The 17,608-nt window shown below is 37.1% G+C and overlaps 1 protein-coding gene across 4 annotated transcripts in view; it reads left to right on the top strand.

The window, feature by feature from the left end:
* Positions 1-17,608, top strand: part of LOC149777595 (uncharacterized) — a 100,229-nt gene that overhangs the window by 62,952 nt on the left and 19,669 nt on the right. For all 4 annotated transcript variants that reach the window (XM_089942231.1, XM_089942233.1, XM_089942232.1 and 1 more), the window contains 4 exons: positions 3,685-4,094; positions 6,941-7,064; positions 8,331-8,729; positions 12,752-12,964. In XM_089942231.1, the coding sequence (XP_089798357.1) occupies positions 3,685-4,094; positions 6,941-7,064; positions 8,331-8,729; positions 12,752-12,964 (1,146 nt within the window). The remainder of the gene's footprint in view (positions 1-3,684; positions 4,095-6,940; positions 7,065-8,330; positions 8,730-12,751; positions 12,965-17,608) is intronic.

Here is a 17,608-nt window from a genome sequence, read left to right as displayed (position 1 = left end):
AAGTATCCCTCATGGGTGGCCACACCTTCCATGCAGCTAGCATTTTAGGCCAAAATTGTCAAATTTACCCTTCACAAGCAGCCACAATTTATCTGTGACAAAAACCAATATTTAATTCATATGGTAAGTTAAGTAATCCAGTTATCTCCACTGATGTCCGTTTCCTGATCTCAGGTTTTCATTATTGGGAGAAGTGTTGGCTAAAGGACAGTTTGGCTGTTCCAGTAAAACATTTTTGGGACCCAGGGAAGGCACTTTTAATTTGGGGTACTCACCAGTAGATGCAATTTATAATTTTCTTATAATTTTAATATGAACTACCGGTATGTGAAATCAAAGTACCCCAGCACATAGCACATATTTTTTTAAAACTGCCTTCCCTGTGTACCATGTATGTTTAAATGTAACAGCCCTTATAACATGTTCCACTGAAGTTAATATTGTCTACAAATGCCGAAGTTCTTTTCGATGATTACAACCAGAGGTAACTGTCAAGATCATCACATGATCAGTGTAGGATAAATGTAGCTTTTGTGAATTCACACAAAAATTGAGAAATGAATCTTGAATAAAACAGGCTACCAGGCAAAGACTGAAAAATCATGTGACAGTATATATATCACTTATTTTATGGACAAGGCAAATCAATTTTACAAACGTTTTGTCTGCAGGATTAAATAACATTACATTTAACAGCATTGGAATTAATCATCATAAAACTTGAACATGTCATCACATGAATGGAAAATTCGTGGTTTAGGAGAAAAAGTTAAAGTTATTCAACTCGACAACAGTGGGGAAAAGTTCAAGAGTTCTTGCTGAAAAGTTTGATTTTGAAAAGAATCAAGTAAATAAGATTGTCACAGATGAAAATTGTCTGCAGCAGTGGGAAAAATGGAATAAATGGAAAGCTGTTTGTACCAGGATTTTAATGACGTTTTTTTAAATTGTTTTGCAATGTGCATGCAAACAATATCCCATACACTTTTCACACTAAAGGATCAAGAACTAATAATGTAAGTTCACTTGAAATAAGTCTTAATACAAGAACCTTTTAATATTAATGTTACTTTTAAATGAATATATTAAATGCTTTGATGTTACTTGTAGCTTTCTTACTACATACACTTACAAGACTTATAAAAATATAGTTCCTCTTTTGGAAAGACCCCTGCTGTTCGTAGGCCACATTCCCAGTGCAGAAAGGGTGGCATTGTAAGAGGAGGACCACTGTAATTATTGTAGAGAAGATTTATGTATAGTGCGGCTTGTGTCAACCAGCCATGGACAGGGATTTGTGCTAATTTCTAGAACTTACCAAACATTGTGCCAAATGCATGAAAATTGCACATGTTTGCAAACTTGTATTCAGTAATCATTAAATCCCCCTATACTTACAAAATTCCCCATTTATTCGAATGAAGGTGGGAGTTCCCCATTCCTATCCCCACATCCCATATTTTCAGTTCCAGAAGAGAACCTTTTAAGTTCTCTTTATGGCTCAGATGTTTGTTTTGGATTGTATTTTTTTGTTGGAATTTGAAAACCATAAAGAAATTCCTGATCTGTGTATGCACCCAATACCGATAGAAAAATAATCCATTGGTGTTCCTTTCTTTTTGGTAGATAAAGCTGGAATAGCTCTGTCGCCACTAAACATAAATTAGATTTGTTTTTCCTGTTTAAAACTGGTATATTATTGTGTTGTTCATCCATTCATTCACATTGCATGTCCAGATCATAACTTTCTTGTAACATTTGAATTTCATTAAAATTTGCTCAAGTATATATCACTAATAGATGTGCTATAGCCATGGACCCATTCCTCAAGGTTATGGTTATGGCAAAGGAAAATGTAATTTTCTTCCTTGCATGCTTTAAAGAACAATTTTTCAGCTGCTGGAAAATTTAAATGAAACTTTGTCCAAGTATATTTGATAGTGTATCACATGCCATAGCCATGCCCCCTTGCCTCCAGGACAAGGTCTCAGCAATGAAAAATATAATTCTGTGAATCATTTTGAAAAGAACTTTTTGAGTCACTGAAGATATTTTAATAACATTTTTTCCACATAGACACATAATAACTAGTTGTTTTGTGTACAGTAACTACACCCCTTGTCAAAAAGTTATGATTTCAACATTTGACACAACGTTTGTGTTTATTACAGGAGACTGATATACACTTACTGGATGGAAAATAATTAAATGGATCAAAATAAGTGTTCTCAAATCATTTTCAGAAGTTGGGTTGTCAATGTGGAAGCAGACATGTGAGTGGACAGAACAGTCCACAGAAGAAAAAGCAATGAATGAATTAATTCAGATTGCAATATTTCAGTCAGGGACTTGGTTTTACCTTTTCAGTGATACTAAAATCAGCATGATCAGTTTAACTTTTAACTGGAAACAGAGATATAAAAATATATAAAACCATGATTAAATTAACACATTTCTGTTTTTGGCTTTTAAACTTTTTAGTATAGGGTCTTTTACCTGAAGATCATCGTTTTAACTATATCTACAATCTAGCCCTTTCTTTTTTCATCAAGATGTAGCCGCTCCGATGGCCTAGTGGTTAGAGCGTCTGCCTCGGATGCGGATGGTCATGGGTTCGATCCACGGCCGAGTCATACCAAAGACTTACAAAAATGGTACTAACAGCTGCCTTGCATGGCGCTCAGCATTAAGAGGTTAGTGTTAGTAGTGGTCGGCCTGGTGTCAGGATAATGTGACTGGATGGGACATCATGCTACATGTCTGTGGCATGATGCCCCAGTGCTAGACATCACTACAAAATGTCACACTGAAGACATCGTAGTGATATGACTGAAAAATTGTTAAAAATCCAAATCACACATGTATCTTTTGGATAAATATAATTATTGTTTTATTGTTTTAAGGTGCTAACAAAATAATAAGAAGGTAAAAGTTCTATATTCATAAAATATAATGCAATTTCCTAAAAACATCTTGTACTTTATTTTACTATACTTTTTTTAATGCTTCAGTGGTGAGATTTTGTTGTCATTTTTTGGGGGGGCAAGCTCAAATTCTCAAGGTCATGTTCAAGTTTCCAAGCTGATTTTTATAAAATTTGTAAAGCCCTAATATGGGTATAACTCTTCAACCAAGAAAATGTTTTAATGAAACTGTTATATACATGAATCTTGACTTGACAGTGTCTCGCTTATTCAGTCATACCCCACTGTCTAATGAATGTCATTTGCTGGTTTCCTTTTCCAGGCTGCAGCTATTTAACCTGACATATATTTTTATGACACTTTACCCAGGTCCACACTTGATCATACAATGGTGAGGTCCTTTATCAATGATCAAGGTCATTAGCCTGGAAAAGGTCACGAGATGGTGTACCACGTGTGTGTTTTTTTTTGGGGGGGTGACTGTAATTTCAGGGCAGATTTTATGGTTCTTTTGGGATACAAATAACTACAAAGTAAAATCCACCATGAAAAATAGTAGATTGAATATTAAGGTAAATAGTTTGATCCCTCATACTGTAATGTCCATGACTATGAAATCATGTTTACTCCCAAACCATGAAATTTTAAATTCACAAATTTTTGCGATTTTACAGTATCTAAGTTATGAAGAGACTTATCCACATAATATGCCTATGTTAAAATTGCCTTTCTAAAAAAGCTTATACTTTCATCTGTGTAGATTCAGCATCCAGTCAGAAGCCCCCACCAGTGATGCAGTTAGTGAATATGGATTTCATGGACAAGGTCAGAGACAGTAAAGAACAAAGCAGTAATGCAGAGAAGGCACAGCAAATACCATATCATAAGAGTTTGCCTGTGTCAGCACCAGAAAAATCTAACCCATCTATCCAACAGGGGACTGCCACATGGTCCACTCAGCAGGGTGGAGTCGGTCAGATGTTTACATCTGCCTCATGGACTTTGACAAGTCCAACTGTACTTGCATCATTATCATCCCAGGTGTCAAAACATAATATTCTATCCACTGGAAATCAACCTGTTTCTGTCAGTCAGATGATGCAGATGCCTCCTCCTCCTTTACCTATTGGGACTCTTGGTAGTCAGAATATGCCTGGTAGTCAAGAGCAGGTTAGTAGTTCTGTTGTATCTTTGAAGCATGTCTGTCTGTATATCTGTCTGTCCTAATGGTTTATGCAGCAGCTCAGTATAAATTTTGCTCAACTTTGTACAATTGTATGTAATTAAAAGTTAATATAATACCATGTATTAATTTGTTTTATGGGTATCAAATTTCATGGTTTTGGGAGCAATGGCCATGTGAACCACTAAAATTTGTAACCCACAAAAATAGTGAATTCACAGTCAGAAGGCAAATTCTGCAACAATGGAAACATCCACAGAGGAAAGATTAAGAATGGCTTTTTAATTCAATAGGTGGAACTGCAAACTTAGATTTCTATTGTCTCAACACTTGTGACAAATGTCATAGTTAAGTATATTTTGTTGTTGGCAAAACTTTGTGAAATATGAATTTTTCAGCTTTGTAAAGTATCAAGAGATATTAATCAGGAAACTAATTATTTTATTTGGATCCTAGACATTATTTCATCAGATTCTAATTGCCTTTCCAAAGATACATTACTGCATGTTGGAACATAAATCTATTTTATGAAAAGAATTTTCCACATATCTTGACACTACATTTAACCATGAAATTTGGAGTTTCATGTCAGAAAATAAATAGTAGGTTGGTCTGACTCATGTTTATCATTTTTAAAGTTGCATGCAGCATGCGGATGTATTTGTAGGAATGAATGGGTGGATAGATAACTAAGAATCATTGTTCCAACTTGTTCTGAAAAATGGCATCACTCCATGATCAGAAAAAATCCTGATACTATGCTACATTCTTGCTGAGTGAGTTTCAGAACAGTTTGGTTCTGCATGTTCATTCTGACTGATTTAATGGGATGAGTTTGAAACAGAAATGTTTGAAAGATGAAATGCAATGTTTTTTTTCTTTGATTTCTTGTCAGTGTCAGCTTTTTAAAACATTTATATATTTACTATGACAAAGATTTATGTAAATTTACAATTGTCAAGATGGCTTGAGAGGCAAGTAGACAATCATTTTTCCAATTTCCAGTGTAAGAAGAGCCCAGATAGAAACAGCATGGCCACCTACTGTATGACTGATATGCAGCTCAAGGTCTACAACATTTCTTCATCAAATAAATTTCTAACAAAAATTATTGTTGTTGTTGTTGTTGTTGTTGTTGTGGGGTTTAACGCCATTTTTCAGGACGATAGGCTATACATGGCGGCCAGTATTAATGGTGGAGGAAGAACCCGGAAAACCCCGGAAAGAACCACCGACCCACGAGAAGCTACTGGCAAGCTTTCTCACATGCCCACATTGGCTGAATCTTAGACTCGAACCGCCGCAGACAGAGGTGAGATGGCAGTGACCTGTAACCAAGACCGCTTTAGACCACTCGGCCACTCGGGGCCCCACAAAAAATTATTAACCTGGATCTATATGTGTTTAAAATGTGCACTTTCAATACAGCACCAAAGAGTCCGGTGCTGATTTCAGTAACGAGCCTTTCAAACTCATCTGTAAAGGAATTCAAATTCTATCAATAAAACAATGTCTGTCTTTTTTTTGTTACAACTAGGATAAGCTCTCCAAAGATTATTCTTCTTAAAATCTTACTTTCATTATCAACCAATCCTGGCAGCCAAACCCATATATACTCTATTTCGTCTTCACCCATTTCTAGACTGGTTCCCATATTTCCATAGTATTAATAGCACGAGTCCTTCAGCTGCCAAGACATTAACAACATATATTATACACTGTCATGATTGAATTGGGCTTCCACCTGGAATATATGGTTGTAGCAAAGCCTCAGCGGCCTGTACTGATGAGTGATGACCTCTTTAATGACCCAAAAATATGTACTTGATGACTTGTAAGAGCCTGGATATATACCAGAAAATAAATAATACTTTTAGTTTTGTAATTGCAATTTTAAAAAGAGAGAGTCACTAAGTTCTATATTCACCAGCGACCAAAATGATGCTTCTGGCTGTCATTATTGTAGATATTTTTAAAATTTACAAAAAAATAGTATTTTTTAACTGTTACGCACAAAATACAGAAATATGCAAAGAGATCGTTGTCTTAACAGCTCAATAAAATTTATCTTCAGCTCAATTTTTTTCAAGAAAAAGCACTTGAACCACTTTGTTTTTATGAAGCTGACTTCAGTGTTGTCACAAATTCCCTAGATGTACTGAAGTTTTCTTCATTAGCTACAGATCTGCACTGAAATCACAATTTAGCTGATAGATACTAAATATTGTTCTGTGTTTCTATCTGTCTTACAGTTGACATGGCACAATACAAAAGTCAAGCTTGCTTTTAAAACTTTATTTTTGAAATGGCATTGACCTATTGGACCCTGCTGACGCATCTCTATTGCTCAGGTTCGCTGTTAGGAAGTTAAGGGTTACTAGAAAAATCTGATAGAAAGATAGAAATTTGACATCTGATAGATGCCACACTGATGCCACACTTTTCAACCATGAAAAATGATTGTCTTTGAGAGATAAAGATGTTTATATGGACTTTTTCTAAGAATAAAAGTGGTTTTTCTGCTTTATTTGTAAAATAATGAAAGAGAGAAAAGTTTCATCATGAGTTGTGAAAATTTTGACTCGGCTCTTGCCTTTCAAAGTTCACATCTAGTTGAAACCTATTTACTGAGTAGCCATTGGAAGACTAATAAGAAGGGATAGATGGATTGGTGGTTTTGGTGGTTGTATGGTTGAATAGCTGAAAAGAGACTGATGAACAGACAAAAGAGGATATATATATATATATATATATATATATATATATATATATAGCTAATTATGAAAACTATCCATTTAATTGTGTGATTTTGTTTTACATTACTGCAAATCAGGCTGATAAAAAGCAGCAACTCTTGAGGGCTCTGATGGGACAGGGGAACATGCAGACTGGTATTCCTATTCAAATGCAGACAATTGCTTCATCTCTGCAGACTCCAGGCAGACCCATTGTCAAAGGTTAGTGTTTTAAAAATGGCAATACATTACAAGCTATTATTGTACTGATATTATTGCATTCCCATTTTCTGATGATAGTCCCCAGTGCAAGGACATTCTTTCCTCCTTTGTTGGTAATTGGAGGTTGAGAATAAAAACCTGGTTCCAGCCTGATACAGTAGTCAATTTCCAGCAGTCAGAATATTGTCCTTCTTCACTGGGTTGCCTTGCTCTCTTTGATATCGTTCATGAATGACTAGGATAATTTATGGTAGTTTAATTGAATGGACAATTAACAAGAGTTGACCTGACATGTGACTGTCAGCGCTAGCTCTTACACAGGTAGGATTTGCATGCCAGTTAGCTTTTTATTTATTCCATTCCCTTCATTGGTTTTATGCAAAAGATTTAATGTGACAATACAAAGCAGGTCTGCTTTTAATTGAATATAACAATACAAGAAATATGTCTGTAAATCAGAGACCAAAATACAGTTGGCATCTAATTATGTTCTCAAAAAAATACCCATGGATGTAGCTTTGATTTTAAATTTTTCACTTTTGAATACAAGATTGCATACCACATTTATGAAGATTACCCTGAAACTGAATTAAATATATGCTTATAAGGCTTATTTCTTTGCTATTTATTTCTTAAAGCATTGCCATCAGTTGGCATTAGTGACATTTTCACTAATCAAAACTGTATCAAAGATTGTTAGTTTACATTGTACGGAGAATTTTTATTTTTTAAAGAAAATGTAACAGGTTATCAGATTTATTATAAGCGTAGAATTTCATGATGTTGATTCAGATTTGCAGACACTAACTGCCGTTTTTGATGATCAATTAAGCAGTATAGTTTTGATCGCGATTTTCTTCAGATTGAATAAATAAGGGTCCCTTTTTGTGTATTTCTTGAGAAAGAAATGGGATCTATGCCTGCCACCATGTTATATTAAAGTAATTTCAGGAGTTATTTGGGTACCAGTGTTTGAGGGAGTGGTGTACTTAACACTAGTCCAAACAAATGGCAAAAGGTGGGTCAGATTTATTGACACAATGTTATTGCTGTCTTTCTACCACAGTGAAAAAACATTGTTGGTAAATCACTCCAGTGAATGATTACAATTATTTCTATTGGAAAATCCAGTTGTTCACGGCCTTGCATAAAATAAGTAAAGTTACATTCTTCAAACACAATTTGTACAGCTGCTATACAACTGTGCACAGCTCTAAAGTTTTTCATGTGTATTATGTGTATTCATTCATTTATCTTTGTCTCCAGGAATCAGTAATGTCAACAGCATGAGCACAAGTACACCTACCCAGAGTCATACTCCTGTTCAGCTTCCACAAATGATGACTACCCCTATTAGCAAGCTGGACCAAACACCTTTTCAACAAAGGGCTATTATGGGTATAGCAACTTCCACACCTGTCGCAGGCAACATGGACCTGACCAAAGTACTGCAGCAACAGCAGCAGGCCAACAGGCCTTTTAACCCATCTCCTAATATACAAGCTCGCTCTGTAGGGAACATGACCCCTAGTACTCCATATGGGATCCCTATTACTGGACGGATGCCAGTTCAGACCCCACCTGTGCCTGTACACCCAGCCACAGCCAATGTGATCCTGATGCAGCAGATGATTCAGCAACAGCAGAGTGCAAATACATCTAGAAGTATGTTGACAGTTATCACATGGGTGTAAAATCTTTGTCTCTTTCTGAAGCAAATCAAATGACCTTCAGAAAGTGACATGGAGGTAATCATAGTAAATTGTACTGAATTGGCAAGCTTTTGGTAGATGAATGTCCAGTTAGATGTTTGAGGAACAGAGCCTCATAAAAGGTTTGAAAACAACCTTAAGCAATGTTTCTAAGCAATGTTTCAGTTCGCAGTGTAGTTCCCGGAGTTTAGTGTGGCTGTAAGGCCAATTAAGCATGTGGTATGGCCTTGCTTCCAGCATACATTGTCAGTCATGTTCATCAATCAGTATTACTGCTTTGACTTCATCAAAATACACTAGGCCAGTTGGGATCAAACTATGTAGAAATGTTTATTAGGACATGCTCTACAAAATTATGCTCAGGTGGCTCCCCAAGCAATGGTATATCTTCTGTAGCAGCCAACATGGACAATTTAATTTCAGCTGAATTGTCAAACTTGTTTGAAGTGTTTCTTTGGACATGATCTATAAAATGTCTCTCCAGGGTGACTGCCCTTGTAGTAGTGTTGATTTCTTCGATTTCAACTTCTCTTCAAAAGCCAAGTCTGTTTTGATTAAACTTTGAGCTTTTCTTTTAAATTCTTTATCAGAATTTTATCCTGGGTGGCATTCTTGGCAGTGGTATGTCTTCTTTAACAGAGCGATGAAAAACATTTTTTAGACCTCTTCTGGAGAATGGCTGAGTCAGTTTTGATCAAACTTGGTGGGAATTTTTGTTGTTGACATTGTCATATTTTCAGCAAAAATCCTTTAGCAACACTGAATTTCATAGCTTCATACAAAAAAAAAGATTTATTTTCAGCTTCTGCAACTTGGCAACAAGGTGGAAAACTTATTTTCAACTTCTCCAGATCTGCTGAGCCAGTTTTGATCAAATGTTTTTAGGAATATAGCTTAGTGTATGTGTAACCAAATTTTTGTCAAGCTTTACTCTATTAGCAAAGTCTTGGCCTCCACATCGTCCAGGTGGAGAATGTTGTAGCTTACTTAGCCGTTCACAGCTGCTATTTACAACTATTGCTCAAAATTCATTAGACCCATTTGCATATTATTTCATAGGGAGCCATCTGGCATCAGAGCCTTTCACATTTATTCAGTGGATGCTGATCCATCTGCCAATATGGCCCTCATTGCTGTAAATAGAAAAGCCACACAATAACTTCTAAAAGTCAGCTTAATGGATGCATGATGGTGTTTAGTATTTGTTCAGATGATGCTGATACACCACAAAATATGCCCATCATTATTAAAAAAAAATAAATACCTTTAAATGACTTCCTCTCATAAACCACTCTACAGAATTTGACCAGATTTACAGAACACATTCTGGCTTCAAGGGTTTTCAGATTTGTACAGATGATGCCAATATGCAATCAGATGAATAAAAAATTAGAAAAACATTTAAATGACTTCTCAAAACCCACATAACAGAATTTGACAGAAGGCATAATGCCAAATAGGCCTTAAGATTGGTATAAATAATCCAGATCATTGTCCAAAAGGCCTGTCTTTACTTTAAAAAAATGTGAAAAACTTCATAAGCAGATTTTTGATTTTGAGTACTTTGAAATTTACACAGATACTGTTTAGCCATTAGATGTGACCAACCTTAAAAAAAGAAAACCTATTAAATGACTTCTCCAAAGCCACCAGACAGGATTTTTGACAAAATGTTCAGAAAACACCATGGCAGGAAAGACTTTGAACAAATTAAGCCAATCTGCTATTACTAAACATAGAAAAACATTGTATAACTTTCTTAACAGGATTGGACCAAATTGATATGGTGTTAAGGCTTAAAGGCCTTTCAGATTTATGCAAATAATGCCAGTCTAAAATCAGATGTGGCTGCCAACCAACTTGATCTTTAAAAACTTCTGAACAAAATTTGACTAACTTTGACATACACTATCCTGGCATATAAATCTTTCCGTACTGGACAAATGAATTGTGTGCAATTAGATATGGAAGAAAATAGAAAACTAGAGAAACATTGCAACAGTGATTTTCATAGTATATGCAGTCAACAGCATTAGAAGAAATGTTGTCACATAGCAGCCTAGTTTCAGATTTATTGGCCAGCTCCTTCTGCATTGGTATTTAGGAAATGTAGAAAGCATGTGAGTCATCTCAGTTCCACTTGGGTGTTTTGTTTATTGCTCACATTTGTATTTAATATTGATTGGGGTTGGCATCTTAGCACTAGATGTAAACAAATAAAATTGGTATGCATCTATGTATTTATTTCTTGATGATTAGATTTTGATAGTTTATATGAATTTTCACTCAACAGCCATAAGGCAGAGCATATTATGATATGGTGTCCATCCATCTGTTACCAATTTCATTTTGCACATAGTAAATGGTGATGTCCACCATCATTGGTTACCAGTGTGGCTTGTAAATGGGGTAAGGAAAACCCCTATTGATTTCTGGGTCAAAGGTAAAGGTCACTGTGACTGAAAAAATAAAAATGGTTTATGCACAATAACAGTACCGCTACAATTCATACCTGGATCATACTTTTTTTGATGGCTTCCCATTTGTGATAAGGAAGAAGCTTGTTGTTTTGGGGTCAGAAGGTAAGAGGTCAATGTCACTGTGATTGAAAGAAGAAAAATAGTTGAACAAAAATGTAAGATTAACCATGTACTGTCATCAAAGTTTGTGGCTGACATTGTGTAAGTATTGATTTGGAGGTCAAAGGTTTTGTATATAAATTTCAGTTAGAAAAAATTTACATTCACCATAGTTTCTAGATGATATGCACTTTGGGTCAGAAATAAGTCTGCTGATTAGGTGGGGGTGAAAAGAACAAATGGCAATGTCACTGTAACTGATTTTTTTTTTTTTGCACAATAACTTTGTTCTAAATCACATACCTTAGCCAAAGCTTGTGAAGGGCTGCTTGTGCATAAGATCTGGAAATAGCCTGTTGAATTTTGGGTCAAAGTCATTGTGACCCATTGCAGATGAAGAAAAATGGGATTTTGCCAAATAAGTTTTGATAAAGAGTCAGTCCCTTGAACAAACCTTGTTCATGATATGTTGTATATGGCAGCCAGTATATCTGTTGGTGAAAGAACCTGGGAAGAACCACAGACCCATGGGAAGCTACTGGAAAACTTCCTCCCATGTTGGATAAATCCCGAGACTCAAACCCAGCAGAGAGCAAGGGGTGAGATGTCAGTGATCTATAAAGGCAAGCACCACTCCAAATGATGTCATGTGACATAAATGTGTAACATTTCTAGCAGGTCGTATGTTAAAAGATAAATTTTGCTGGCTTGTTAATGTCAGTAATCATGTTTGCAGTAATTGTTTTATTGTTAGCTGAAAGTTTTTCTCTATTTAATGATGTAAAACCTTTCAGAAATTTCACTCTTGTTTCCTTGAATACAGCCATACATAAGCAAAACCCACCCTCAAGATCAGAATTTGTGAGCAGGAACTCAGCATTGTCTTGTTCCTGCCCACTATTGACCCTCAGGTGGATGTTCCACATCCCACATAAGGGCATATGATGCATCCATTTGTCTTGTCTGCATTTGCAGATAGCAAGATATGGGTCTCATTTTTCTGGTGGCAGCAATCATTGTTAAGCTTCTTGTGAGATTTATGTTAAGTTTTGTAAAATCATGTAACAACAGGCAACATAATCACAGGAGATAAATTGACAGTTGCAAGCATGACATGTAGAGTCCCATCTTGGGTGTAAACAGGGAACTTGTTTGTAAACATACCAGTGGAATATATTCCAGATAATTACAGAGAACTTCATCATTGCTGTGAGGTAGTGACCAAAACAGTTAGATCATCATTAAACGATAATTTCATACTGTTTTATTACTTAAAGTATTCCCCAATAGTTGAATCATGCCCTTTTATGTTTAGAATAATATTTACACAGACATTTTGTAAATTTGTCATGTTTCACAAACTTATTTTTCAAATTTATATTGATTTGTCGTGCAGCAAACACACTGAATCATCTAGCAGCAATTCAGGCACAGCATCAGCGTATGCTTGATTCCCGCTTCCAGGGAGCTGTTCGTGGGATGTACGCTGCTGGAGTTGTACCCCAGATACTAAGCCCTCGGGGTGTCGTTGGCAACCCTAATGTACCAGGATCCATGGGAACTGGGCTAGGCAGATCCTTCTCTCCTCACATAGTAGGACAAAAATCTTGTAAGTTGCATTTGGTATTTTATGCTGTTCATAACTTTATTGGAAAACAAGTGGCTGAATCTAAATTTTTACTACTTTGTACATGATGTTGCTCCATTACATAGTGTTTATGAATTGTTCTCCTTTGAATATATTCCCCAATCACTTTTTACATTAAGAATATTAACCTGCTACCTCACGAATCGTGGGTTCAATCCTTGATCAAATCATACCAAAGACTTACAAAAATGGTATTAACAGCGGCCTCGCTTGGCGCTCAGCGTTAAGAGGTTAGTGTTAGGACTGGTTAGCCTGGTGTCATGATAATGTGACTGGGTGGGACATCGTGCTACATGGCTGCAGCATGATGCCACAGTGCTAGACATCACTATAAACTGCCACACTGCAGACAACGTAGCGATATGACTGATTTTTTTTTAAAGCTATGTTAAAAATCCAAATCACACACACACCTCATGAATCTAGCCCTACTAAATGATAAAAAGTATCTTTTCTTGTCTATCTTAGGGCAGTAACTCTTTTCCAATTACCACCTCTTGCAACAAGCAGTTGTCACTCGTTTTTAGCTTTGCTTCTGTACTGGTAACATATACAGTTTATCCACTGACAATCTAAGCCATTTTTGTGTTCTGATTGCATCATCCAGCATTCTTTTTGGATTTATATTGTGATATAACCATTCTGCTGAAGGTTGTATACATTCTTTTTTACAATTTCAGCCAATTTGAGTGATTTTGTCTCCTTTTTAAGACCATGTCACTCATGCTATTGTTGACCTTTATGTAGTGTGACTTGAACTTTTTGTGCATGCTCCGTTTGTAACAGAATTGGTTCGAGTGAGTTATTTACATGCTGCATTACCAATATATGCTTTGTTTTTCACATCAATATGTCGTTTCTCGAGAAAGGTCAACTAAATGCTTTAATTCATAAGTTCAGAGTATAATCTAAGTTTCAAATGCAAGAGTCTTTTTCGATAACTCCATTTGTAATGGCAAAAAAATATATATATATGCTTTGCTTTCTCGTGTTGTTTCAACAGAATTTCATCTAAATGCTGTATTGCGTGAAAGCCTACTCTTGTTTTGTATATACTATGAGTACATTGTCTGTAACATACAGCATGTGTAATTCATGATCAGAGAAAGTCTTGGCTGCAGTATTTGCTAGTTAGTCACATACTTATTTGCTAATCTGTGCTTTGTTTTCTCTTCTTGCATCATTTCAGGAGAAATGTCTGCTAAGTGCATAAAACATTCAAAGCATTAGTCCACATGGCTGTGCAGGGAAGGAGAGGCAGAATAAGTCAAGGAAGACAACCTACATTTTGTTGTTGGTGATGCTGACTATTTGGGGAATGTTCCCCAGTGGGTATAAGTCTCCCTGCTTGTCCGAGCTTGGCCTTTGGCCCTATAAGTTAGGGCACATGGGGTTTGTATTGAATCCATTGGATCCACATCCTTATACAACCGCACTATTACCAGTTGTCCAACTATCACTGGCCATACAGCTGTCACTGACCGTCCAGCATGGGACACCTTTAGAAAAGATATTTAGCCAGCTAGTTTGTCACTTGCCTTTCCAACTCACTATGGCAGTGTTACCCAGTTTTAGGTGGCCCAGTGAGTGCAAGTCCCCTGCATGTAAAAGCATGGTTTTCGGGCCTAAAAGTTCGGATACATTGGGTTTGTACTGGATCCATTGGATCCAATGCCTAATAAAACTACACCATCACCAACCATCCAGCCATCACCAGCCATCTTGCCGTTCCAACATGTAGGCCTTTAGGTTGAAATGGTCAGGCCAGCTATGATTTATGGGATCTTAGTGGCAGATCCATCTGTCTATCGTCGGTGACATATCATTACCGTGACAGAGAGTTCAATGAGAAATCTGTCTATCCAGCCAAGCCCATGGATCCGATAGTACCCGTGATAGCTGGACCATCTTTTATACTGCCAGCCTCCAGGCCGACCAAAAGCCAGGCAAACCAACTAGAAGTCCTGTCAGTGCTTGACTTCCGTATATTCACTGCTTGTCCACAAGGGACAGCTAGTACATCTTGTAAAGAATGTAATTGAGTCTTCAAGCCACATGGTATATCTCCAGAAGAGCTGTAATTAGATCCAAAGTAAGACGAAACTCCATGCCATGTCGGAGCTGCTTTGGGTTATCATTGCTCCTTCTTCATTGTTCAATTTGGTCTCATTGGTGTGTTTCAGACTCAACAGAGACACCTGGCAATAGCCAGGCTTGGGAGGCAATGGCCAGGCTTGGGAGGCAATGGCCAGGCTTGGGACAGGCTTGGGAGGCAATGGCCAGGCTTGGGAGGCAATGGCCAGGATTGGGAGGCAATGGCCAGGCTTGGGAGGCAATAGCCAGGCTTGGGAGGCAATGGCCAGGATTGCTATGGTCATTGACCATAGCATGCCAATACTTTCACAGCTTCAGCCAATTGATGCCTGATACGATGTGTCCAACGTTCCGGACGACCCTGTCTGGGTCACTGTTGCTTTTGGAGGAAGAATAGAGGAAGTTTGGAGGCATGAAGCTCATGAATTTCCCCTCCACCTTGCCACCAAATCCACACTGGCATTTGGATCTACTCGGCCCCTGCCAGTGTGAAGGATTATAAAGCTGCCACAGGACAGAGGACTTACACCAGTATCGATCCCTGGAAGCAATGGTACAGAGGTAATTTCAGAGGGGTTACCAGGGATCGTCCTGGGCTTCGCCAATGTCGCAAATTGCGATTTTTTTTCCTTATTGGCGACAAAAATATCCCATCTGGCGATTTTTTTGGCGACAGACTTTTTGGTTATTTAATTTGTACATACAGTCATGGATTTGGACTGGATAAATTAAAAAGGAGAATGAAAGGAAGCCACAAACTTGACTAAGCAATGCATTGGAATGAATCTGTTATACAAACGATCCTTTGTTTGTATTGACAACCCCATCTTTACAGTGCATTGTTACATCATAATCTGCTTATGCTGACATCTGGGCTGAGTACTGTATGCTGTGATACTGTCAGTCATGCTACCGAACTATACCTACAACTGACCGACTTCTGAAGATGCAAATAGAACAGATACAATTAATTGAATGGCTGATCCTTCTGGGTTTTTTTTTTTTTTACCAATACAATAGTTTTGCTGAACCTTCATAGAAAACTGATAACCTTTGAAGTACCGACTACTGTATATAAATACAAAGCAAATGGAAAAAATCTCAATCACAATTATGTCTGTCGCCAGTACAGCATTTTACTCATTGATCTTTTCCTTTTGCCATCAATCCGTGTTACCGCTGCAGAGACTTAAACTCCGCAACAAGAAATAGCACAAAAAAAAAAACACTTTTGCATAATTAATAATAATTATTTATTTCGCAAAATACAGGAGTGAAAGAATTCCTAAATTGGGTGTGAATTTATGCTTATATATACGGTCCAATACTGCCAGGTGTTGACTCGTGTAAGTTTCATTCGTGGGAATGGAGATCCTATTTTGCTTGTCGAGAAAATTCATACAGCATTCAGTGATCATTCTTGGGATTTAGGAAGCAATTCACTACAAGCTTTGTGAAGCTAGCAGCTAGCCTTGGGGGGGGGTCTGCTGACAGACTACTGGTGTCACCTGTCAGCACTGTAGACTGTGAACGTGGATTCAGTAAGATGAACCTCATAAAAACTGACATCAGAAATAAACTCTGCATTTCATCTCTCGAGAATTTAATGAGAATCAGCATGTACAGATGTGAAAAATTAGACTTTGAAACTACACTCAACAAGTGGGCAGCCCTAAAATCGCGACGGATCTTCATGTAACACTTTGTAACATTTTGTTAATGCTTGTTGTAATTAGAGTATTAACTAACCCATCTTTTGTGATTTTCATTGCCTGTTACATTAATAGACTAAATTAACACTTGAAAAAATGTACACTACTTGTTCTGGCGACACGTTTTGAAAATTGGCGACAAAATATTGAGGTTGGCGATTTTTTTGGCGACAGCTTTTTAAAAGCCAGGACCATCCCTGGGTTACATGTTTTATTCATCAAGAACACCCATCTCCTTCCTCTCCCCACATAACAGATGCACCTTCAGAATGGGAGAAGGATGCCTTTCTACAACAGGAGGTACGTTTGCTTTGCAAAAAAAAATTAAAAAAAGACTGGAGCATGTGCAAAGTCCATAATCACTGGGGTTTTATTGAAGGCTGTTTCTTTTTTTGAAACCAAACGGCAAGTTGAGACCCATCATCGACTTTAGTTGCCTTAACCAGTTGATTGTATCTCAGAAATTCAAGATGGAGACGAGAAGATCTGGATGGATGGGCCATCAGTCTCAATCTGTTTGACACATATTTTCATGTCCAAAATGTTACCATTTTGCTTACTGCACCACAGTTTATCAGTTCATAGTTCTTCTCTAGGGACTAAACATCAGCCATTGAGTTTTTACCAAAATTATGGATTGCGTTGTCACATCGTTTCAGATTGATGGCAGTTTACCTAGACGACCTCCTCCAGAAACACATGGAATGTTCTATAATTAATAAACAATTTCCTCTCCCTTTTAGATTATATATTCTTGCTTGTGAACTGGGAAAAGTCAGACATCTGTCCAACCCAGAAT

Source organism: Sinohyriopsis cumingii, chromosome 18, assembly GCF_028554795.1.
Source record: "Sinohyriopsis cumingii isolate HCF-2022 chromosome 18, ASM2855479v2, whole genome shotgun sequence".
NCBI classification, from domain to species: Eukaryota; Metazoa; Mollusca; class Bivalvia; order Unionida; family Unionidae; genus Sinohyriopsis; species Sinohyriopsis cumingii.
This window is presented reverse-complemented; position numbering and strand designations above follow the sequence as displayed.